Below are 24,846 nucleotides of genomic sequence, written 5' to 3'. Positions count from 1 at the left end.
TGTTATTATCTTTAATTGACCAAGAGAAGATTATAAGGAAGTCATTCTAGGTGGGAAGTATCTGTGAGGGGGTGGTTGTTGGCAACTAGCAAAACAAACTTGTTGGTAGTCTGTGAGTTAAAAGAATACGGTGTATTGTTCTTTTAGCATAAAATATTTCTCAGTCATTCACGGTGTACCTGGTGATTGGGATATAAGACATATAGACCACGGCACTACTCTCGTAGAGCTCATTGTCCAGTGTTGTATTTTGCTTTTAATTTTACTTAGTTTTATTAATATTTTGAAAACTTCTACTTGTGCGTTGCTCTAATGCTACTTTCTAGGTTAACTACTAAATAAAGTTAAACATAATATCAATCACAATAATGTCAATATTAATAAAAACATTGTTTTGAGTAGACCTTAATTAGTAACTGCAGATTCTGTGGTGATGTATCATGTTTTGCAGCATGGCAGAGAAGCTCTAATTTGCTGAACTCCAGTAGTATATACTCTGAATAATTGAATATTTAAAGAGAAGCCCTCTATTCTTAAAAAGTGTCTAGTCCAGATGAACGCACAACTCCAATCGAGGTGAAGCTCACCTGGACAAATGTAGTCTTTGTGGAAGTCTTGATTTCTGTGCTGTGGAAGTGATAATTTGCGTTACGGAAGGTTTTACCAAAAGTTTTCATCAGGTGCTAACTTAGTACATTTCAGTGTGGTTAGTGCTTTCTTGAATCTAATTGCATGGTTTTTTCATCTTCAGGTTTTTTTGCCCTCCTCCTTGTGTGTATCTTATGGGCAGTGGATGGAAGAAAAAAAAAGAACAAATGGAACGCGATGGTTGTTCTGAACAAGAGTCTCAACCTTGTGCATTTATTGGAATAGGAAATAGTGACCAAGAAATGCAGCAGCTGAACTTGGAAGGAAAGGTAAATCAAGACTATGCTGGGTCTTCCCTAAAGGCACACTAGGTACCAAATTATAGTTTTCATGGTGGTGTTTTTTTTTTTTTTTTTTTCCAATAGCTACTGATAGCAATTTCTTAAGTACATAAATCAGAACCAGGAATATACCTCTCAAATAGCCACTGATTTTTGGATTTGTGGAGCAGCTCAAGCTATTTACATCTAAACGTGGCGTGCAGTAAGCTTCCCAGCTTGCTAAAAGTTTTAGCAGGCTGTGAATCTGAGATTTCTAATAGAAGCCAATAATAAATTGAGGAGACAAATTGCTCATTTCTGTCTGGTAGAGGCATGATACTCAAATTTTTATGAAATACATAGTTTACTAATGTTTTACTCCACTCTAAGTCTCACACTAGAAGCAAAGAGCTACAGACAAAACCTTAGAAGCATTTACTTGGGTTATAAGGATCATAAATGTTTTCCTTAGCTTCAGGGTGGAGCAGAACTATGCTTTAGACAAGAATGACCACAAACAGCTTTATGCAAACTTTTAGAGGATTTTCTTTGATTAATTTGCTGGGGAAATACATTTATCAACTAGTTTTACTAATTTTATTTTAATCTGTACCATCAATATTCAGAAATAGTTCTTTATTCACTTAGAATTTAACTATTATTTTCTCCTGATATAAAATTTGACAACTGGTTAGTTTTGATCTCCATGACAGCATGAATTTTTAAAAAAATAAAACAAAAAACTTTTCTTCCTTCAGTACATCTCTGTTTAAGTAGCTTAGTGTTTGTTTTATTCTACTTGGCACTAGAGATAGGGGTTGGAGGGTAATTGTTGACGGTGGTAAGCTCTAGAAGATTTGTACTACCAAATCCAGTTTTAGTCATTTTACAGATAACAAGTGAGTACTAAGAGACCTTAATATCAACCTCCTTGAAATTTGGTTGTTTGTATCTAGTTTTTATCAGTAAGACTTGCTGTGTTTTAGGTTTGGGATAAAACATTATGATAAAGGTTGTTTAATTTTTTTTTTAAAAGTAGAGTAGTAAAAATATTTCTAAATTATGACCTTTGAGTTAAAAATATAGATTTAAGTAGTGGCCTGGTAGAATGGGTCATAACACATTTTAAAAAGCCAAAACTAAACCTGTTGCCATTGAGTCGAGTTTAGTGTGTCTCATATTCCTGTTAAATACAAAGTCCCAGATTTAATATGGCCTAGAGCTTTCCACTTAGCCTTTTAGTAATGATGAGATCACATAAGAGCGCTGGTGGCACAGTGGTTAAAGTGCTTGGCTGTTGCCTGAAAGGTTGGTGGTTTGAACCCACCAGCAGCTCCGAGGGAGAAAGATGCGGCAGTCTGTTTCTGTAAAGATTAGAGCCTTGGAAACCCTTTGGGGCAGCTCTACTCTGTCCTAAGGTTGCTGTGAGTCGAAATCGACTCCACCGCAGTAGGTTATAGATCAGATAGTATCAAGAAGTCAGGGATTTGAGTCACCAGTATATATAACTGCTTTAATCAAACTTCATTTCTGCCTTTAACCAATTCTAGCTTCCAGTACTTCTAAGAGAGGTAATACTAAACAGGGAGTCCTCTGGATGGCACAGACAGTTAAGCATTCGAGTACTAGCCAAAAGTTTGGCAGTTTGAAACTACCCAGAGTCTCCTCAGAAGACAGACCTGGCAGTCTGCTTCCAAAAGGTCATAGCCTTGAAAGCCCTATGGAGCAGTTCTACTCTGCACACATGGGGTGGCCATGAGTTGGAATCTACTTGACCAGCAACCAGGGCTTCTAACCCCTGCTTAGAATTTGCTAACAAGTTCCCTCCTGAGAATTTGCATTTGCTCAGGTACACTGAATCAGAACCTACATTTTAACAAGATCTCCAGGTGATTCTTATGTATCACTTCCTGGGAACTTGTTAGACAAGCAGATTTTCAGGAGGGAAGTTGTTAGAAATGCAAATTTTCAGCAGGGCTTCGAACCAGAACTGAACCTGCAGGCAGCTGACAACAATAATACCAAACCAACCAACCAGCAGCATCACTCTTAGCCTTTCCCAGGAGACCTAACCTGTTGCCCTTTGAGTCTGCCCCATAGACAGCAGGACTGCCCTAGAGGGTTTTCAGGGAGTGGGTGGTGGGTTCACACTGCTGACCTTTTGGTTAGCAGCTGAGCTCTTAACCACTGCATCACCCAGGAGACCTAGTAAGGCTGCCTCAGCATGGACAGAGATATAATGCTATCTTCCATTATATGTTTCTTCCACTTCTACCATTATACACTTTTCCCCAAGCCCTAGAAATTGGCAGAAGAGGGACGAATATCTGAAAGCTACAGCATTAGCTGTATTTAAAACACCTACCGATAGGATTGTGTACTATCTGTGAACAAAACTTGTATGTTAATAATTCATTTTTATGAAAAATGCTTGTAGAGAAATCTGTACAAAATAAGACTTGTTGAGAGTCAGTAGAAGACATTCCAGGTTGAAAGAAAAACCTAATCAGTGCTGGGAGCATGAAATATAAGAACATGGTGTATTTGGGCCAGCAGTACCCAAATCCCAAACAGTGGCCTACTGCGCTTCAGAAAGAGACACTTTGCTCTGGTCTGCTTCACTTTACCTCCATTCATTTAAAGAAATACTGTTTTCTTTTAGCACTGTGTTCACTGGATGATACACTTAGTCATTTTTGAAAAAGAAGGCTATTCGTTTTGTATTATTAGGTATTTGAACTTATTTTAAATATTCATTACAACAAAATTCTAGTATATTTAGCTGGACCTTTAAGTTTATGGTCATGACATTTGACTATATGTTGGTAACATTGTGGACCTGAGATTTCATTTAATGATGTTTATAATGGGTTAAATATTCTTTTCCTCAACTTTATTTCTTACATAGTTGCAGCTAAGTAAATTATAAAATAATCATTTCCCTAATTAGCACACTTGTGTTTTTCTTAATTTAAAATATTACACCCTCCACAGCTCTCTTTTTAGCATTGTTTTGTTTTCTACTTAGAGTATTCTTTTTACAGCATTAAACCTGCTATTCATTTCAGGGTCGTTTTTATTTTCTAAAGATCATGTTTTCAAGGAATTGTTTTTAAGTTAAACTATTTTCGTATTAATTTATATAGAGATTACTATGTGTGATTTTCTGTTTTAGAATTCCTTTAGCTAATTTAGCCTTTTTTAGTATGGTAAAGCAAATGTAATTTTAGTTTCTGTTAACTTATTAAAGCCTTAATACTTCATTAGTTGTTGGCTTTTCTCTTTTTTTCTTGTGGAATCAAGTAGTTTGTGTTCAATAGCCACATAGTTCTTTAAAAACAATAGTTATGGTAAAGACATCTGAGGCATGATTTTTATAATTAGGGACATAAAAACAAAACCCATTGCTGTTGAGTCAATTCCAACACCTAGCGACCCGAAGGACAGAATTGATCTGCCCCATACAGTTTCCAGGCAGCACCTGGTGGATTTGAACCGCTGACCTTTTGGTTAGCAGCCATAGCTCTTAAGCACTACGCCACCAGGGTTTCCAATTAAGGACATAATTCCTTTTTTTTCCAAGGAAATGTGTGTGTGTTGTTTTTTCCCAAACAAAGCAAAAGCCTTAGTGTATAGGTCTTATGACCTAACCTTCTGTGCTCTTTTTTCTTTCCCGTTGGCCTCTCTATCTTATCATTTATGCTGGATTTCAGTATTTTCTCTTTTCTGATATAGATCGTATCCGTTAATGTTAATACTCAAATTACGTGATCTCAACATTTTTAAGCTTTCCCATTGGAATGTAATGACTTTCATTTAGACACACATTTCATTTTGCACCCTGTTACTATCCACTTTAGTACATTAATGCCCATTTTTATAGACTCGTCTTAATGTTGCAGAACAATTTCATGTTGTTGTTAGGTGCCATCAAGTTGGCTCTAACTCATAGTGGCCCTGTGTACAACAGAACAAAACACTGTCCGGCCCTATGCCATCCCACAATCGTTATGCTTGAGCCAATCATTACAGCTACTGTGTCAATCCATCTCATCAAGGGTCTTCCTCTTTTTTGTTGACCCTGTACCTTACCAACCATAATGTCCTTTTCCAGGGACTGGTCCCTCCTGATAATATGTCCAAGGTACATGAGACGAAGTCCTGTCATCCTCACTTCCAAGGAGGGCCCTGGCTGTACTTCTTCCAAGACAGATTTGTTTGTTCTTCTGGCAGTCAATGGTGTATTCAATATTTTTCGCCAGTACCATAATTCAGAAGCATCAGTTCTTCAAGTCTGTCTTATTTCTTGGTATCATCTCTCCTCTGAATGTTTGGTAGAATTCTCTAGTGTAGACATTTGGTCCTGGCCGGGGGGGGGGGGGGGGCTTTTTTTTTTTTTTTTTTTAAATGATCAATCTCTGCTTTTGTAATGGGTCTATTTAAATTTTCTACCTCTGTTTGTGTTGGTTTGGATAGGTAGTGTGTTTCTAGGTAATTTGTCCATTTCATCTCGGTTTCCAAATTTGTTGGAGTACCATGTTTCATAGTAATCAGTTATGATCTTTTTATCTCTGTTGGATTGGTTGTAATGTCACCAATTTCATTTCGTTTTTTTTTTTTTTTTTTTTGGTCAATCTAGCCTGTGGTTTGTCTGTTCTATTGACCCTTTTAAAGAACCAATTTCTGGTTTTGTTGATTCTATTTTTTTATTATGTTTATTTCTGTACTGATCTTCATTATTTCCTTTTTTTCTGGTGGCTTTTGCTATCAGAAAAAGTTAATGATTTGGGGTTAAAGTTAATGATTTGGGATCTTCTTTTTTTAATGTAGGCATTTATTGCTTTGACTTTACCTCTGAGTACTGCTTTTGTCCCAAAGGTTTTGATACACAGTGTTTTCATTTTCGTTTGATTTTAGGTAGTGTGTTATTTAGTTTCCATGCATTTATTTGTTTTCCTATTTATGATTTCTAGTTCTTAATTATCTAGTGTTGCTATAACAGAATTACCACAAGTGGATGGCTTTCACAAAGAGAAATTTATTCTCTCACAGCCTAGTAGGGTATAAGTCCAAATTTAGGGTGTCAGCTCCAGGGGAAGACTTTCTCTGTTGGCTCTGGAGGAAGGTCCTTGTCACCAATCTTTCCCTGGCCGAGGAGCTTCTTAGGCTCAGGGACTCCAGGTCCAAAGGATGCACTCTGCTCCCAGTGCTGCTTTCTTGGTGGTATGAGGCCCCCCATGTCTCTACTCGCTTCTCTTATGTATATCTGAAAAAAGATTGGCTTGAGACACAATCTAGTCTTGTAGGTCTCATCAGTATGACTGCCGCTAATCCATCATAGTGATAGAATTTACAACACATAGGAAAATCATATCAGATGGACAGTCACAAAATACTGGGAATCATGGCATAGCCAAATTGATACACATATTTTTGGGGGACACAGTTCAATCCATGACGATGCTGTTATGGTCAGAGAAGATGCTTTGTATGATTTCAATCTTTTTTTTTTTTTTTTAATTTGTTGAGACTCTTTTTGTGTCCTAGCATATGGTCTATTGTGGAAAATGATCCATGTGTGCTGCAGAAGAATGTGTATTGTTAAGATGCTGGGTGGAGTGTTAAGCCAGTTAGTCCCAATTGGCTTATGCTTTTATTTAAGTTCCCAGTGTCCTTAGTGATCTTATTTCTAGATATTTTTGTAATTGAAAGTGGCGTGTCTACGTCCCCTACTATTATTGTGGAGTTGTCTATTTCTCTTTGCATATTAGTCAGTATTTGTTTCACGTATTTTGGTGCATTGCTGTTAGATGCATATATATTTATAATGGTTATGTCTTTTTGCTTGATTGACCCTTTTATTATTTGTAATGTCCTTTATCTCTTGTAACAGATTTTGATTTAACGTCTGTTTCATCTGATAACAGTATGGCCGCCCTGTTCTTTTTTGTTTACTGGTTGCATGGAATGTTTTTTTTCCATCCTTTTATTATTAGTCTGTTCCTTATGTGTAAGGTGTGTTTCTTGTAGACAGCAAAAGGATGGATCATGTTTTTTTGTCCCTTCTGCCGCTCTCTGTCTTTTACATGGGTCATTTAGACCATTTACTTTTAAGGTTATTACTAAAAATGAAGTGCCTCCACCTTTCATTTTGGTATGTTTTTTAAGTGTTTTTATCTTTGTTTTTTTACTCTGATTTTTCTGTTTTTGTTTGTATTTGGCTGCTTTTTTGTGATGAGCCTTTTTGCTTTCTTCCTTCTGAATGTTTTTTCTTGGTGATTGCTTAGTGGTTACTCCATATATTCTCTTACACAACTTAAAATGGTAATAGTGTTTAACATGAACAACAGTTAACATACAACCTTAACATAATAAATCTCCTGACATGCTTTTCCCTCCCCCATTTCTGTTGGTGTGTCTCCATTAACATCAATATACGACCTACATTTGATACATTTACTTTGTGCGTATTTCTTACAAACTTGACATTGTATTGTTTGTGGGATTTAATTATTGAGTTCAGTTCCTGAAAATATCGTACTTGCTCCTTATGATTGCCTGTGTTGTTGCATTTTTTGAAGATCTCTTTCTGTCTCTTATTTATTTTTTCCTCAGGTATAAAAAAAATAGATACGAGTATTAATATAGTGCTCTTGTCCTTGCTTTTACAGTACTGTCTTGAGTAATACTTACAAAGCTGGTCTGGTAGTGGTGAATTTCTAGAGCTTCTGTTTGTTTGGGAATGTCTTGATTTCTCCCTTGTTTTTGAATGACAACTTTGCTGAGTAAAGAATTCTTAATCGGCAGTTGTTTTCACTCAGTATCTTATATATGTCATTGTATTGTCCTATGGCCTCTAGAATTCCTGTGGAGAAACCTATGTTGATTCTTATGAAAGACACTTGACATGTATACTGCATTTTTCTCTTACACTTTCAAAAGTCTCTCCTTGTCTTTGATTTTTGAGAATTTTATTAGGATATGGTACAGAGTTGATCTTTTTGTGTCCCTTCTCATTCGGGATGGCTTGGTTCTCTCTTTTAAAAAAAAAAAAAATTTTTTTTTTTTTTTTCTCTCTTTAGGTCTGGGAAATTCTCTCTGATCATCTCTGAAGATTGTTTCTATGCCTTTGTTATTGTCATGGTGCTCCGGGATTCCAGTAATTCTAATATTAGTTTTCTTAATGAATCCTATATTTCCTTTTGAGTTTGCTTGCTTTTCTTTCTTCTTTTTTCTTGTTCCTCTAAAGACTTGATAAGTTCAGTTATTTTGTCTTCTAGTTCATGTATTCTATCTTCTGTCCGACTCTATTGTTGAGTGTTTCTTCTGTGTTTTATAACTCAATTGCTTTATTCTTTAGTTCCAGTAGTGCTCTTTGTTTTTTTGATGTTTTCAGTTTCATTGTCGAGTCTCTCATATTGTTTGTTCTTCCATTTGTTTCCTGATCTCTGCTAGGTTTGTTTTCTGTGTGCTTTTTGCTTTCTTTAAAAACTTTTAGCACCATAGTCTGAAAATGATCAATTCTGTTCATCAGTGTGGTCTCCATAGGAGAAAGTTTCTCATCTTCATCTCTTGCTTTTGCTTAGTCTTTCTGGTCTTGTGATTTCATGTGTTTTACTGTTTTGTTGTTGTTGTTGTTGTTGAACTTGTGTTATCTTGTTTTTTACTTTAAATTTTGTATTCTGGTTTTTGTGGGGAAATTTTCAGATTGAACACTCTGGTAGTGCAAAGGCCAAGCACCTGGCTGCCAACAGAAAAGGCCAGGGCCTGCACCCACCAGCCGCTCTGCAGAAGAAAGACTTGGAAGCCCTTATCCGCAAAGACTCAAAGCGCTGGGAACCCCATGGGGCAGCTCCCTTCTGCCCTGCAGGGTCCCTGTGATTCAGAATTGAACCTGAGGCAGTGGGCTTGATATCTTCTCTTGAGAACCACTAGAGGGCATCTTATCCTTAGGTTTTTTTTTTCATTCAGTGCTTATTCAGGAGTTCTGGATGCTTGATCTCTGGAAGGGAGGTTTAACTGGTCTAAGATGCTGAAGTAAGCAGTGGGGCTAGACTTACCTGAGGCTCTGTATGTTTTTCCCTCATCAGCCCCCTGCACAGGCTGGCCCAACGTATCCTGCTGTGTGCAGAGAACCAACCTTTTCCCTCTGTGTCCTCAGTCTGAGATATTCCCCTTGCCCTGCTGCCCTTGTACTTCCTCCTGGACCTAGTGCCCACCCATCTCAGGCCTCAGCGAGATTCAACAGCACTCTCACGGCACCAGTCTCCCTTCGTCCTCTCCCAATTGCACAGTCTGCGAACTCCCGCGGCCAATTTGTGCCGCCTTAAAAAATCGGGCTACAGCTTCCTCAGATTAGCTCCCTTTCTGTGTTCCCAAAATGTTTGGGAACTGTTTGGGGTGTGACCCAGCGATGTCCTAAAATGGCTTTGATGAGCGAATGCTCCCCATGTTAGCAGGTAGGTTCTCCTAGCTTCTCTGTTGTCCCTGCTCCTCCTCCACCTCGCTTCTAGACTCACCATGACTGTTACAGCTCAGCTGTTGTCCAGCGTTCTGAGATCTCAGTCTGTGCTTGATTTTATTCATTGTTCAGTGAGTTAGTTGCTGGGGAGTAAATGCGAGCATCTACTCATTTCGCCATCTTGTTCTGTCCTCCCTGCCCTGCTTTTAAAAAGGAACACAGAGCAGAGGTAGTCATAGAAACTCGTTTAGCCTGAATTTGAAGTTGAGCATTGGTCTTTTTAAAAAAAAGAAAAAAAAAAAACTGTTCTCCTTTTGAAGATTTATGAAGTATGATAAATTCAGATATTATAAATACTTAGGCTGTCCTTGAGCCTTTTTTACCCTATCTAGAAAAAGGAGGTTAATAATTTAGTCCCCTTCCTAATTCAGGGGGTGGGGGAGGGGTAGGAGAATTTTAAGAGTTGTTACAGTTGAGGTATAGCAGCACTTCAGATTATCCTAGTAGAGCCGTGGTGTCATAGTGGTTAAACTGCTCAGCTGCTAACCAAAAGGCCAGCAATTTGGGCTCAAATTTTTTTTTTAATTAAATGTTTCTTTAAATCATACTCATATAATCCCTTTTTCTGGCTTAAGGTATTTTATACTCATTCAGTTAGACTAGCATTGTTTCCTTTAGACTTACAGGTAGCTACTGTAGTAGTCAGCTGTGTAAAGTAAAACATCATATGTACTGTTTTAAGAAGGACCACTGTTAAAAAAATCTTTTACTTAATTTGATTGAATTCTCATAGCCTTATTGGTATCTTTTCTTTGCAGAAAGAAAAATTCTGTTTTTAAAATGTACCGCTTTGTAACATTGAATGAGAATTCTGTGAAACAGATGTAGAGCTCTTTATAATAAAAAGGGACTATTTTCAAAAATGGTCTTTTTGACAGGGTAAAAATGGATCACCTTGTACAGACTTGATAAAAGGGAGAGTTTGGACTTTATTTTCAGATATCAGACTCAGTAATTTTTACAGCAGAATTTATTAGCTGTCTATTAGAATTGTTGCAGTTGAACCTGATCAAACTTGGACATGACCATTCTGAGTTGAAAGTGCACAGCCAACAAGGCTTTGGTGCTATTAAACTTTGCTTTTCTTCCACAGAACTATTGCACGGCCAAAACATTGTACATATCTGATTCAGACAAGAGAAAACACTTCATGCTGTCTGTAAAGATGTTCTATGGCAACAGTGATGACATTGGTGTGTTCCTCAGCAAGCGGATAAAAGTCATCTCCAAACCTTCCAAAAAGAAGCAGTCCTTGAAAAACGCCGACTGTACGTATTCTTGAGTTCTCTCTCTCTCTCTTTTTTGCCCCAACTCCCATTATGATTTAAGAAGAAAAATTAAACTATTGTTTTTAATTAAAAATTGCTTTTTTGATTGCCAGTTTATACTTTACTGATATACTTGTGCCCCTTCATCTGAAAATGTCACATTAAATCATTATTGCTGCTTTATTGTTAAAAAAGATTTTTTTTTTTTAAACTGAAAAGGGACGTCTGGTCTAGTGAAGTTCTCAACCAGAGTTGGTTTCCTGCTGCTCCCTAGGGGCATTTGGAAAAATGGGAGGTTTTTTTTTTTCTCCCTTTCCTCTTTCCCCTTTTGTAGTCGTAGTGACTACAAGGGGTGCTGTTGGCATTGAGTATCTTGGGTCAGTGATGCAGTCCAAGACAGCCCCCATTACACAAAGAATTGATTCTCCTAGAAAATCAAAAGTATAACTTTGAGAAACCATTGTTATTATGTCAATTAGTGTTTGGAGTGCCATCCTGGAAACCTAAACACAGTTTTGTAGATCTCATCAGCAAATTTTTTGACTATCAAAGATGTAATATACTAGTCTGTTTGAACTATATGCTTCATTCCCCCTTTTAAAAAACTTTTTATAAACTTTCAAGTGTACATCAAAGGGAGAAAGTAGTATAGTGTAATGATCTACCCAGCCTCAACATGTTTCACCTGTTCTTTTTCATTATCTCCATTACCACTACCACCTCCTTCAATTGCTGGAATATTTTAATGTGAATGTCAGACAACTTATCATTAACCAAAATTTTTGTAGTATTGACTTTTTTTAAAAATTGTGGTGGAAGTATACACACACACAAAAATACACCAGTTGAACAATTTCTACATGTATAATTCAGTGACATTGATTACATTCTTTAAGTTGTACAACCAGTCTCACTATCCTTTTCCAAATTACTCCACCACCATTAACATAAACTCAATGCCCCCAAACAAAAACTTCTTTTCCCCTTCCTCCCACCATGATAACCATTAATAATCTTTGGTTTCTGTATGTTTGCTTATTTCATGTAAGTGAGATCATAGACTGTCCTTTTGTAACTGACTTATTTTGCTCAGGATAATGTTTTCAAGGTTCATCTGTGTTGTGTCATGATTCAGGACTCCATTTCTCTTTATGGCTGAGTAATAGTCCATTGTATGTGTCTACCACATTTTATTCATTTATTCTGCTGTCGATGGACATGCAGGTTATTTCCACATTTTGGCCGTTAGGAGTAGTGCTGTAGTGAACATCGATGTACCTGAGCCTCTTGGGTATTTACCTAAGAGTAGAATACCTGGGTCGTACGATCACTGAACTGTTCCCCACAGTGCTTGTGCTGTTTTACATTCCCTTCAGCAATGGATGAGGGTTCCTGTTTCTCTACAACTTCAACACCTGTTGTTTTCCTGGGTTTTTTTATTTCCATTCTAATGGGGGTGAGGTGGTAACTTAATAGTTTTGAGTGATAGTGTAATGATTAAGGGCTACAGCTCCTAACTAAAAGGTCTGCAGTTCGAATCCCCCAGGTGCTCCTTGGAAACCCTATGGGGCAGTTCTACCCTGCCCTATAGGGTCACTGTGAGCCGGAATTGACTCGACAGCAGTGGGTTTGGTTTAGGGTCTGGTTTAGGGTCGCTATGAGTTTGTTTTTTAATGGCTACTGACTTTGAGCATCTTTTCATGTGCTTATTGACCGTTTGAATATCCCCTTTAGCAAAACGTCTAAGTCCTTTGCCCATTCTTTGGATTGTCTTTTTGTTGTTAAATTATGGGAAGTATGTATTTTAGACATTAGACCCTTATGGTTGACTTTTCTTTTTAAACATAGTTAAACACCTAACAAAGTTAACAGTAGTTCTTTAAAGGTGGCGTAGTGGTTAAAGCAGTCGGCTGCTAACTGAAAGGGCAGGGCAGCAGTTCAAACCCACCAGCCAGCCACTCCAGGGGAGAAAGGTGTGGCAGTCTGCTTCCAAAAGATTACAGCCTTGGAAACCCTATGGGGCAGACCTGTTCTGTCCTGTAGGGCAATTATGAATCAGAATTGACTTGACAGCAGTGAATTTACTATCCAGTCCATATACATATTTATCAAATTGTGTCAAAATGTCTTTTTAAGTTGATTTTTTAATCATCGATTTGGTTAAACCTGGATCCAAACAAGGTCTACACGTTTTAATCGGTAATAGTTTTTCTTCTTCCCCACCCTCATCTTTTTTTTTTTTTTTCCTTCTGTCTCATTTATTTGTTGAAAAGAACTGGGTCATTTTTCCTGTGGGGTTTCCATATTCTGGATTTGGCTGATTACTTTCTGATGGTGTTAGTGCGCTTTTTTCCCCCTGTGTCTCGTGTTTTCCATAAACTGGTAATTAGACCTAGAGACTTTTAAAACCAGCTGGTACTGAGTACATCCATTTGCATCCGATCAGAAGGTATGATAGCTGGTTATCCCTCTTTTTGTCTTATTAAGACTGAGCAGTAAATTCAATCGTTGTTAACCTAATCATCCATTGTAAAGCTCTTTAGCAACTTCTAATGGTTTTAATTGCCATTGATGATGACTGCTTAAATCCATTATTTCATTCAGGGCTATAAAATGGTGATTTCCTGGTTTTTTTATTCATAACTTCTGCATTTGTTAACTGAATTTTTTCTACAAAGGGGACCATTGCCATACCAGCTATTTGGTTACCTCACATGTAGTCTGCCAAGAAAAGCAAGATAAATGCTTGATTTTTTTCTTTTACTAATTTGCAGAATAACAAGTTGATACTATAGTATTCTTCAGAGGTGACCAATGAGGCTTTAGGTTTTTATTATTATTGTTTCCTTTTATTATGAACACACTGGTTTCTTTTTTTCTGGTTTATTTTTGAATGTATAGATTTTTATATGTTGGATGTTTTAATCGAGTCATTATTTTTGACTTTATATTATAGAAAATTTCAAACATTATGCCCAAGTAGACAGAGCTGCATAATTAAATAAAACCTCTTGTGCGTGTACTGGAAATTCAGTAGTGATCTTCAAGCTAGTCTTGTTTCATCGTCACCTGTACCCCATCTCACCCCACTCCCCTCCCCAGTTTAGTTTATTGTAAATCTCAGACATCGTATTGTCTGTAAATATTTCTGGTTTTCACTGAAAGGTAGCATCTCTTGATTTTTACTATAATCACAATATCAGATCACATATATGCAACGATACAAGGAAATAATTTCTTAGTTTCATCAAATATCCAGCCAGTATTGAAAAATGCCATTTTTTATGTTTGTTTGAATGAAAATTCAAATAAAGTCCACCACATATTATATGTATTTTGTTGACATGACCGTGAATATGTGAATTCATTCTTCTCTCTTACTCACACACACTCGAACTGTATTTATTCAAAAGGCTGAGTAGACTGAGTCATTTGGCCATAAGAGATTTCCACATACTGGATTTTGCTGATTGCATTCCCTTGGTACAGTTTAATACATCTTCTGTAACTTGGAAGTTAATCTAGGAGCTTGATCAGTTTTAAAGTTGTTTATTCTTTTGGTTTATTTTTTGTTGAAGGGAGGGCAAAGCCTGCTTCACAGGTGGTGGGTGGTGTGCTCTTTTATCAGGAAACATATCATGCATTCAGACTGATATTTTGAAGACAAATATAAGATCACAGGGCTTTACTTGCCCTCTTTAACTTTGTATTTGAATATAAGTTTCTTGATGTCAGAGAACATAGTTTGTTTTTAGGTGGTTTTCTTGCTTCTGTAGATGTGCTCTGTCATGAAACTTCAGGTAGTACAATACTTAAAAGGTATTTAGAAGAAAGCAGAGTTCTCTAGAATCACAATATCTAGAGGCAATTACTATCAACTTTGGTAAACATCCTTCTGGACCCTTCTCTGTGCGTATATTCCATATGATTGGATGCCAGCACATAGAAACACCTGCAATCTTACTAAAATTATACGTTTACCTGAATGGAGCCACAGTCTACACAGTGCAGTGTAGCTTGCTTTTTCATTCAGTGATATTCCAGGGAGATATTTTCTTATCAGTGAACTTAGATACATATCATTCATTTGAATAGGTAACTGGCCTTATAATTTATTTAATTATAAACAATAATATATCTAATTATAAACTAATAATTTTAAAAGAAGGAGCCTAGGAGGTGCAAGCATTTGTAATCAGCTGCTAACCTAAAGGTTGGCAGTTTGAGCCTACGCAGTGGCTCCACAGGGATTACAGGCAAGAAAACTCTGAAGGAGTTCTGCTCTTTCACACATGGGGTCGCCATGAGTTGAGGGCCAACTAAAGGCAGCTAACAAGAACAATTATAAATAAATAAATGTTGCACCTTTTCTTTAATTTTTAAAGTAGTTTTCCCTCTAATGAACAGCACTACATTAAACATACTATGTAGCTCTCATTTTAAAATCACTTTTAAGGACATAATTTATATCCTTAGTTTGGCAGAAAAAGTTTCCTTGATTTTATTTTTGCATCTGTATTTTCTTGGAAGGGCAAAAAATTCAAGGTTGTTTATTTTTTTATTTAAATAAAGAATAGAACCAATTACTCTGGTAAATTATAATACAGAATACCAGTGATCATAACTTGCTAACTAAAAGTTCTTTCTGGGTTCCCCCCTTCCCTGCACAAAAACCAAAACACCGTATGAATCGGAGCCGCTTTTTCTTTGCAGTGTGCATTGCGTCGGGGACGAAGGTGGCTCTGTTTAATAGACTTCGATCCCAGACAGTTAGTACCAGATACTTGCATGTAGAAGGAGGTAATTTCCATGCCAGCTCACAGCAGTGGGGAGCATTCTACATTCATCTCTGTGAGTACAAAAAACGTGCATTGGATGCTTTTGGTGTGAAACTGTTAAATACTTTTTGATAAAAACATGCGGCTATATTAGATTGTGTCATTTTCATACATAGGTGATGATTTCTAAAAGGTCGATAATTTGATCTCTTTGTCCGCCCCCTGCAGTGGATGATGACGAATCAGAAGGAGAAGAGTTTACGGTCCGCGATGGCTACATCCACTATGGACAGACAGTCAAGCTCGTGTGTTCAGTTACTGGCATGGCACTCCCAAGATTGGTATGGCCCCCCTTTGGCTTTAGTGATTTGAGTACTAAAAATTAATTCTTACGGCAAGAAAGCCACATTCAGATGTAACAAGGCATTAGTCAATAATTACTGCTATTTATAATTGACACAAATCCCACCTTATCTTAGAAATGCTTTAAGGCAATTAACCAATTTTTACAAATGTATTTTTAATAACTTCCTGTTACACTATTTCTAATATAGTGGTTTATTTCGTTTTTGCACGTATACCTAAAAATGTTCGATAGAGGGCACTACAAATCACATTATGCTTTCTTAACCAAGGCAGATACGATGTATTCCATTTTCTACGGCCCTTGCTATATCCGAGTGTAGGGCCAACTTTCCAAAAGCATAGAAATTCTCATTCATTTAAAAATATATGCATAATTTTTATTAGCTTATTCTCCCACAAGAAGATAGGTTTATTAAAAATTACATAACATTTGTATTTCTTACTCTGGAAAGGAGGTGTGGTGTTCGGGGCTTTTGGTTCACTAGGAAGATCTTGAAACTGTAAAAACGACTGTTCTCTGTAAAAATAAAAACGACAGGTCCTCTCCACCCCGTGTTTCTCACCCCCTTTTCTGGAACAGGATATAGCTTAGTTGTATTAAAGGTGAAGGTCAGTGACTGACGAGCAAATTTGATCGAAGGTCAGGTTAAGGGGGTTAGGGGAGTGGAAGAACATTTAGTATTACTGTTCCCAGACATGCTTAATTTTTAACTCTGTGCTGAAATGTTTCCTTGGCTTATATTTGCTGGGGCTGTTTCAGCAGAGAGTGGGTATTGATATATAACCATTTAAGTAAATATCACATCATTTCTTTGTTTTTATATTTTTCTTTTTTATTTTTCTATGTTATGCTTGCACAAGGTGATTTTTATCTCCTATCTCGATAAGCTAAAATATGTGAAATGTAGTAATATTAAATTTATGAAACCTTGAAACTGGGGCAAATTATAATAATAAGAGCTCTGTAGGGAAGGAAGAATGGACCAGTGGAAAGAAAGACAGAAGCAAACACCAAAACCAAACCACACGAACGTTTCCTTGAGTTCTTCTCATCTCATTCATTGTCTGCCGCCCTCTTCTGATGATGTTATTTGCTTTGGCAGGAAATGCTTGTATTACAGAAGCAGTTTCAGAGGCTCCCACCCCGCACTCACTCTAAAACAAACGGGACAGCAGCAGTTTACATATGAACTACTTGGGACACAGACCCAGTGCTTTCAATACGGTTTATACTTACAGTCTTATGTAAAGTACCAGTAGCCTGCCTTACCCAAAAGTAATCTTTTAGTATTTTTAACACCCAAAGCTATGTGGCTCTGATTATAACTACAGACTTTCCGAAAAGAACAACTTGACAGTTAAAAATGTCTGACACCCATGTTGGACACAGCCAACTCCTACCAGACAAGTATACCTGTGAAACCAAGGACTGGACGATCCCCACCTTATAGATAAAGCCTTCCCTTCAATTAAGGCCATAGCCCAGATCCAATCACTGTAACTTCCCTAAGCAGCAATTCTCCAACTGCCTTTAAAAACCCTGTACTAGCTCTGCTTAAACAAGCTCTTTTGAGGGGATGCTTTTCTTTTCATGAACAGCTTCTCGCTCAGTAAACGCCATTAATTCTAATTGACTCATTAATCCAGTTTTTCCTTTCAATAAGTGCCTGCATCACCTAGCACATCCACAGTAGGTTTCTAGAGATTGTGAGCATGCTGCCAGTTTTCTCTCTGATGCTGGGATGTATGTCATTGTATGTTACTGGCAAGCTCATCTGAACCTTGTTAACTCAAAGTAGATGAGCAGCAGCAGCCTCACCTGGGAGCTTGTTAGAAAGGCAGAGTGTCCGGCCCAGCTGTGATGTGTTACTGTGTGCTGTGTACTTTCTGTGTGCTTTGATAGCGACAGATGAAAATCCTCACCTTTATGTGGATAATCTTTTATTTTTTAATTGTTGACATACAGATAATTAGGAAGGTTGACAAGCAGACCGCCTTACTGGATGCAGACGACCCTGTGTCACAGCTCCATAAATGTGCATTTTACCTTAAGGATACAGAAAGAATGTATTTGTGCCTTTCCCAAGAAAGAATAATCCAGTTTCAGGTGAGTTCGTAAATTACTGGCGAAATCTGCAATGTGCAGACTGTTAAGTTAGCAGCTTATAGAAACATGAGACTCTCATTTGATGTTAATTGTATCCAGATATGTGGAGCTGTACTCAGGTATTTATCTCAGCTCCAGGAATTCTTAACACCCGTGGTCCTCAGACAAAGATGACATACATCTTAACCTCAGGGAAGAACTCACAGTTAGGAATGAAAAGGTTCTCAGAGAAACAGTTTCGGGGTTCTTAACCTGGGGGACAGAGTTACCCCCCTCAGAATATCAAAAAACAAGATTTGGGATGGTCAGTGAATCTTCTGAGATTGTGTGCGAACATTGTGTATAGATGCATGCATTTTTCTGGGGGAGGTTCGTAATTTTCATCAGATTCACATTGGGGTCTTCCAAGATTGTAATGATGATGTGTTTCAAAAGCTATTTTTAAACTACATTTTTCTCAGAAGGCTTTCCTGAGGACACATGACGTGAGCTGATGTTTCAGCAGGATAGTTGTAGTCTTATGCGGAACCTTTATGAGCAGCTGGAGGTGTGTCCCAGAGAGATGAGTACACACAGTCATTCTCAGCCCAGCTCTGAGGAGTGTGCTGAGCCCCTGGGCTGGGCCTTTAGGGCTGGGCCTGCCAGTGCCCATCTTGGCTCTCTCCTGCTGAAAGTGCAGATATCTACCTGTGCTCTAAGCATGAGGCCCTTCCAGTCTCTCTTTCCTAGGGGACCATAAAGAGTTGTAAACAGCTGTGACGACATAGATACTGATCTTTTATTAAAGAAATTGTTCAGTTACTGGTGTACTCTTAAATGGTTATTCCAGATGGTCACTGTTACTCACTGTGATGTCACAGAAATACTGTGTGTTACAACAAAAGCTGCTCTACGGAGGGTTTCCGTACTCTGCCTGAGTTTTTTTAGGGATTGGCAAAGCACCATGCTTTGGAAAGTTTCTGTAAATTATTACTGAATTCTGCCCGTGAATATTACTTTGCTAAAATTCCCTTATACTACAGGTATATAAAACTCAAATTCTAAACATTCTTTCTTCACAAGGCCACTCCATGCCCAAAAGAACCAAATAAAGAGATGATCAATGATGGGGCTTCCTGGACAATCATTAGTACAGACAAGGCGGAGTATACGTTTTACGAGGGGATGGGCCCTGTCCTTGCCCCAGTCACACCTGTGCCAGTCGTAGAAAGTCTTCAGGTGAGATCGCTGATTCACAAGTTGGCTTTTAGCTCTCTGCAGCTGCTCTCAGCTATGACTTTTAGCATAATTTTTTCCCCCAAATAATTATGATTTTGCTCCAAATCCTTGTGATTGGGGAATTTTGTTACACACCATTTGTTGATAAGAAATGAAAATATGAGGCATATGCTTAAAGGTATAAGAAAACTTAACTTGGTTTCTAACCTTGAGAGTTTTGAGCTTTGTCATTTGAAAGAATCATTTTAATTAATATCATTATTTGCAAATGATAGTTGTATCAGAAGCTGACTTGTGTACTTTAAGGAAAAAATGCAACGCTTTTTTTTCTCAGTGTCGTTCTGATTTTCTTTGAATTTCAGTTGAATGGCGGTGGAGACGTCGCCATGCTTGAACTAACAGGACAGAATTTCACTCCAAATTTACGAGTGTGGTTTGGGGACGTGGAAGCTGAAACTATGTACAGGTACTTGATATAACCGCTTACATCATCTGGAGTTTTTGAGGAGGGTGGACACAGGAGATTTCTTGGTGAATCCTGACAATGATAAGAATGTATTAAGCAGCCTTGTTTTACATCTCATTTCTAAAGTTTACCTTGAGTTTTAAAGTGCTTTTAAGTTACTCATTTTTCTTCCTTAGATGTGGAGAGAGTATGCTCTGTGTTGTCCCAGACATTTCTGCATTCCGAGAAGGTTGGAGATGGGTCCGGCAGCCAGTCCAAGTTCCAGTAACTTTGGTCCGTAATGATGGAATCATTTATTCCACCAGCCTTACCTTTACCTACACGCCAGAACCAGGGCCACGGCCGCACTGCAGTGCAGCAGGAGCGATCCTTCGAGCCAATTCAAGCCAAGTGCCACCTAATGAATCAAACACAAACAGCGAGGGAAGTTACACAAACGTCAGCACAAATTCCACCAATGTCACAGCATCAACAGCAACAGTGGTGTCCTAACTACCGTCTTCTTGCTAGGACTTAACCTGACTTGAGTTTCTGCAAAAAGTTGACAAAAAAAAGGAAAGAGAAAAAATGAACACTCTTTTGTGGTTTCTTGGGAAAACTTTTCATATCAGGTGATACTATTCAGAAACCCTGTTACCTGCAAATGCTGATTTGAAATGCAGAAGCCACAGTAAAACAAACAAAAAAAAAACACATCAAAATGTAAAAACTCTATTGGAAATCAGTGTTTTTCAGCTGTTTTTATTTGGTTGGTTGGTTTTTCAGTTTTGTTTGAATGAGCAAGAAATAGAAATGTGGCTGGAATAAAAGTTAAGCAAACTAGAAGACACACCTAACATAGTTTTTATGGACCAAGGAACTTGTATAAGCTTTAGTAAAAGGTACATGTTCACCATACCTTTTTTATATTACAGTATATAGTACACCTTTTGTTACCAAATAGGTTGTTCCCCTTGCGCCCACTTTGAGCTCAGGCTCTAAAGTACATTCAGGTTCCAAGCCTGACCATGTTGGTTTAATCTAATCACCATACTCTTCCAGGTTTTTTTGATCTAAGGTCGGAACCATTTTTTTGTTTGGTTTGGTTTTTTAAGCTGAAGTTATGACTTTTCATGAATTGAAATTGTTTGGATTTCAGCAAGTCCATTCTTGTAAAGGCCTGCATACTTTCTTTTAAGATTATATGAAGTCTGTGCAAAAGCTTTAAAAAATGCCTCTGCCTTGCCTGCAATACATGCAATGTATGTTAACTTAGTCTCTATTTGCAGACACTGTTGTTATTTCTGTGTTTTCCTTTTTTTATTTTATTTTAAATGTATTTATGGTGGTAATTCAAGAGGTTCTACCATTTACATGAAATTAAATGTGCCCATGTAGTCATTAATGAGTTAATGGCACAGAACCTGTTGGTATTTGAAGGGTTCTCTCCCCTTTTTCCATACACAAATGCGTTTGTGTTCCAGGATTTGTTCAGGATTTTTTTTTCTCTCCTGATCTTGTACATAACTTGTATTATGTGTAAGTTAAACATTTTGTTTTGACCTTGGAATCTTCCCAATGATTTCATTTCAGCAGGGTGTTTTCTGCCTTGTTGGCATATGGAAAAATGTCATGAGAAGTATTTGCTACCAATTGGTAGATCATGCCCTATTGTATAATGAGGAAAATCTCAGCAAAAGCATGTTTTTAGTACCTTTACTGTTTTGTTTTTTTTTTTTGTAGCCTAGGCCAAACCATCATTATAATCTTAAAACATGCCTTTATTAGGTGATGAACTAAAATAGCTGGAAGACAGTACAGTACTTTAGAAACAGATAGTTGTAAGATTATAAAAATGCAAGTGTAACTTCTCTCTCCACTTCTCTCTGTCCTGTTTTGTTTTCTCTCCCTAGTACTGAGCATCTCCAATCCTGTGCTCTCAGTTCCCACAATTGCCTCCCATTCAGAGAACATTTCTTTCCTGTTCAGTTAGGGCTTGGTTGCATTCAGATGTGTGTTGGCCTTGCACGCCAAGCCTGCCATTTGTACATTGCTCCCGTTCCTACACTTCGATGATGCCTTTGTTTGGTTTCTTAGAAATTCCAGCAGACTTACTGGGTTACGTTTAGTTGTGGGACACAGTCTAGTAATACAATCATCCTTCTTAGAGTAAAAACTACCTCTAGATTGCGGTAAGCTTTTACTGTCCCATAAAACAGGAGCCACAAGTACCTTATGGATGCAAAAACCATAATTTCCCACAGTGTTTGCATACAGAACATTTGTCATTCTGGTGTCCTGGGCTCTTTTGGTCATGTTTCCATCTTACAGACTTAAAAAAAAAAGTCTGTAAGTACATCTCTCTCTCTCTTTAATTTCACTTTGCTGTCTTGGTCATTCACTGTTTTGCTCCGACTATGCCACTGTAATGCAGTTTCTAATATCTTTAACTTTTTCCTGTTTTTAAGGTGAAATTCATTTGTGAAACATGGTAGGTGGTTAAATCAAGATGATTGTGGTTTTCTCTTACTGCAAGCGTTTTAAGTACCACCCGTAGGCTTCAGTATACGGTTTAGCCTTCTCTTTTCAAATCTGCTCTGGTCACTAGCTTCTCTCTTGTGAACTAATCCTGCCTCACACCTTAAACCTGTTTCAGTGATCAAGGGCAGAACTCATTGTGGCCTTATCTTCGTTTTACCTGTTTACTGGCTTTTACTCGCAGACTTGCTTATTTATGAGTAGTAGTTAATTCTCTCTGTTAGTCACAGAAGCAGTCATTACACAGTGCTTTTGTTCAGAGTGTGAAAATACTTCCAGTGCTGCTTTACTTTTAACAGGCCGCACATTTCCCCCACTTCCTAGGTTTGGTATTTAGTTAAGAAATTAAATTAACCGATAACAGATGAGATGCTTTTTAAGAACAAGCTATTCCATACCAAGCTTTGCAGCTCAGAGTAATTTTTCCAAGTTCGTGGCTTTATGAAAATGAACTTAGTTTAACGTTTATATCTTTTTTTTAATTTTAAATAATTTTGAAGTATTAGGCTGTAAACCCTTTCCTGGTGTTTTTTTTTTTTTTTTAAAGTCCAAGAGTGTACTCCCAGGCATTTTCCCCATCTGTTTCATAAAATGCCGTTCTACAGACGACAGGCTAAAGAGTGGGATGACTTGTCTGTAGTAGTTTATCCTTCATCAGTAGTTTTTTTTTTTTTTGGTCAGCTGCTTAAAAAAAAAAAATCCTTTTCATGGATTTGTGAATCATTTTTGGTGTATAATTGACAGGAGCCTTGCCCTCCAGCTGAGATAGAGCATGTCCCCTTCCCCAGGAATGGCTTTCTTAGAGATGCTGGCTGCCTGCCGGCGTGGAGACTGTCGGGGTGGTGAACGCTTCAGTACACGGACGCCGAGCCTGTGATCCAGCGAGTTGGTATTAGCCCCACTGAACTTATCACGCAGCCTGGGAAGGCAAGCTTAAGGCCTTTGAATGCCCTTTATATTTTAAATGATTTCAGAGTTGAACACTAGCAAAATACTTATCCTGCTGCTGACTTAAACTGTGGCGACTAAAGGCACCCCCATATATGATCAATTAGTGAAATATCTGTCACTCTCACTTCTCAGGCTTATTTGCAATAACTGGGTAGTTTTTTGTTTTTTTTTTCCCCAGTGAAACTGGTACCATCTGTGCCCTCACAGAACATTTCCAGTGCAGTTTTTAAGAACAAACCTAACTAGCTATTCATGTTGAACCAGGTAATCCATAGGGGATTTCTCTTGGAAACAAAGTGCTATTCAATTATTAACCAAGTTACTTACTTTTGATTTCAAAAGCAGCTGTGTTTCTGATGAGTACTGAACAAATGTGTGTAACTTTCTGTGCCAGACTTTTGACTTTGTTTTCAAGCACTGTAATGTGGGATGGGTGGTTAGAAACAATAATATATTAGGGTTTCTATTTAACCCTTTCAGGACTGAACTGTATCTTCTTTTATTAATTTTTCCCCGTGTCGTGATAAATGTTTGCCAGCATTCAGTACTGTGTTGGTTCAGATGTAGGTTTATATGCTCATTTTTAGCTTATTTCTTGTACCTTGCAGCATGCTCTACGCATTCAGTCCTTAAGGGGTTTATTTTACAAACTGTGCGCCTGTAAGGTTTATTAGCAATAAGATAGAAAATTGAGCAAATTTATACCATAATTTTGTAGAAAAAAAAAAAAAGAATCTGCTCAATCCCATTATTTCATCCATGAAAAACCTGCAATATGGGCAGTTTCAAGGAATAAATAAAAAATGAAATGTAAACCATTGTAAAAGTCTTTTGTTGGATATGCCTGATGCATGTATTACCATCTTTGATTTCAGAATACTTCATAAAGATAAAATTAAATTCCATATTACGGTTTGTGTGTTTACAGCCTTGCCTTGCCATCAACATCACGTAAAATGATAGCTGTGCTAATTTCCTTTTTAATGTTTTTAACTAAAAAACCAAGTAGTGCTTTAAAGAGGGATGTGGTGGAGAGTTTTTTTTCCTCCCATGTGAATGGGGAAAAGGGCTGTGTCACTCAAGGGGCTGTCTCCCAATTCTGGATCATTTAAAACTGATCTCAACAAAATGGAGAATATTGTTTAGCAACAGCTTGCTTTTCCGATATTAGGTTGTCATTTGGTCCGGTGTACAAAAGAACATACAGCATATATTATATATATAATGCAACTCCTTATTGTAAATAGTGCATGATCATTTTCTGAAATCTGTCTTATCAAAGATATATTAAATATAGTGTTCATTTTTTATTTTGGTCATTGAACTAACCCTTAGCTGGTCACCAGTTAGAAAAATGCAGAGAGCAAACTACATCAGGTTCTACATCTAGCAAAGTGGGGAGTCATCACAGAAGGAAGACACCCCCCCCTCCAAAACAAGACAGACAAGAATACATTAAAAAGGAAACCCTAAAAGATAACCCTTTAAAAAAATAAGCTTAGCCCTAGAAGACCATTGTAGGAGAGAGATTAAGCTGAGGTATAAAAAAAATATAAAGTACAAATGAAGTGATTCATCTTGACCTAGAGGCTAGAACCTAAAGCAGAAGGCCAACAGGTGGGCCTGTAAGCCAGAGGTCTTAGGAGACCCTATAAGACTAGACAGACTATGGAAAGGCTAAGGTCGTTTTACATGCTTGGCTCCAGGTGTTCAATAAGTGCTTAATTAGAACTGTCGTGTTATACG

At 37.6% G+C, this 24,846-nt stretch overlaps 1 protein-coding gene across 6 annotated transcripts in view; it reads left to right on the top strand.

Annotated features, from left to right (window-relative positions):
* The window catches only part of RBPJ (recombination signal binding protein for immunoglobulin kappa J region), a 277,336-nt gene extending 254,512 nt beyond the window's left edge, over window positions 1-22,824 (top strand). For all 6 annotated transcript variants that reach the window (XM_049886403.1, XM_049886406.1, XM_049886408.1 and 3 more), the window contains 8 exons: window positions 752-917; window positions 10,523-10,697; window positions 15,411-15,548; window positions 15,704-15,816; window positions 17,808-17,948; window positions 19,011-19,166; window positions 19,529-19,632; window positions 19,809-22,824. In XM_049886403.1, coding sequence (XP_049742360.1) covers window positions 752-917; window positions 10,523-10,697; window positions 15,411-15,548; window positions 15,704-15,816; window positions 17,808-17,948; window positions 19,011-19,166; window positions 19,529-19,632; window positions 19,809-20,124 — 1,309 coding nt within the window. In that variant the 3' untranslated portion in view covers window positions 20,125-22,824. The remainder of the gene's footprint in view (window positions 1-751; window positions 918-10,522; window positions 10,698-15,410; window positions 15,549-15,703; window positions 15,817-17,807; window positions 17,949-19,010; window positions 19,167-19,528; window positions 19,633-19,808) is intronic.
* The last annotated feature ends 2,022 nt before the right edge of the window (window positions 22,825-24,846 follow it).

The sequence above is a fragment of the Elephas maximus genome, chromosome 5 (assembly GCF_024166365.1).
Source record: "Elephas maximus indicus isolate mEleMax1 chromosome 5, mEleMax1 primary haplotype, whole genome shotgun sequence".
NCBI lineage: Eukaryota > Metazoa > Chordata > Mammalia > Proboscidea > Elephantidae > Elephas > Elephas maximus.
The sequence above is the reverse complement of the archived record's forward strand: the minus strand, read 5'-3'. Positions and strand labels throughout refer to the sequence as shown.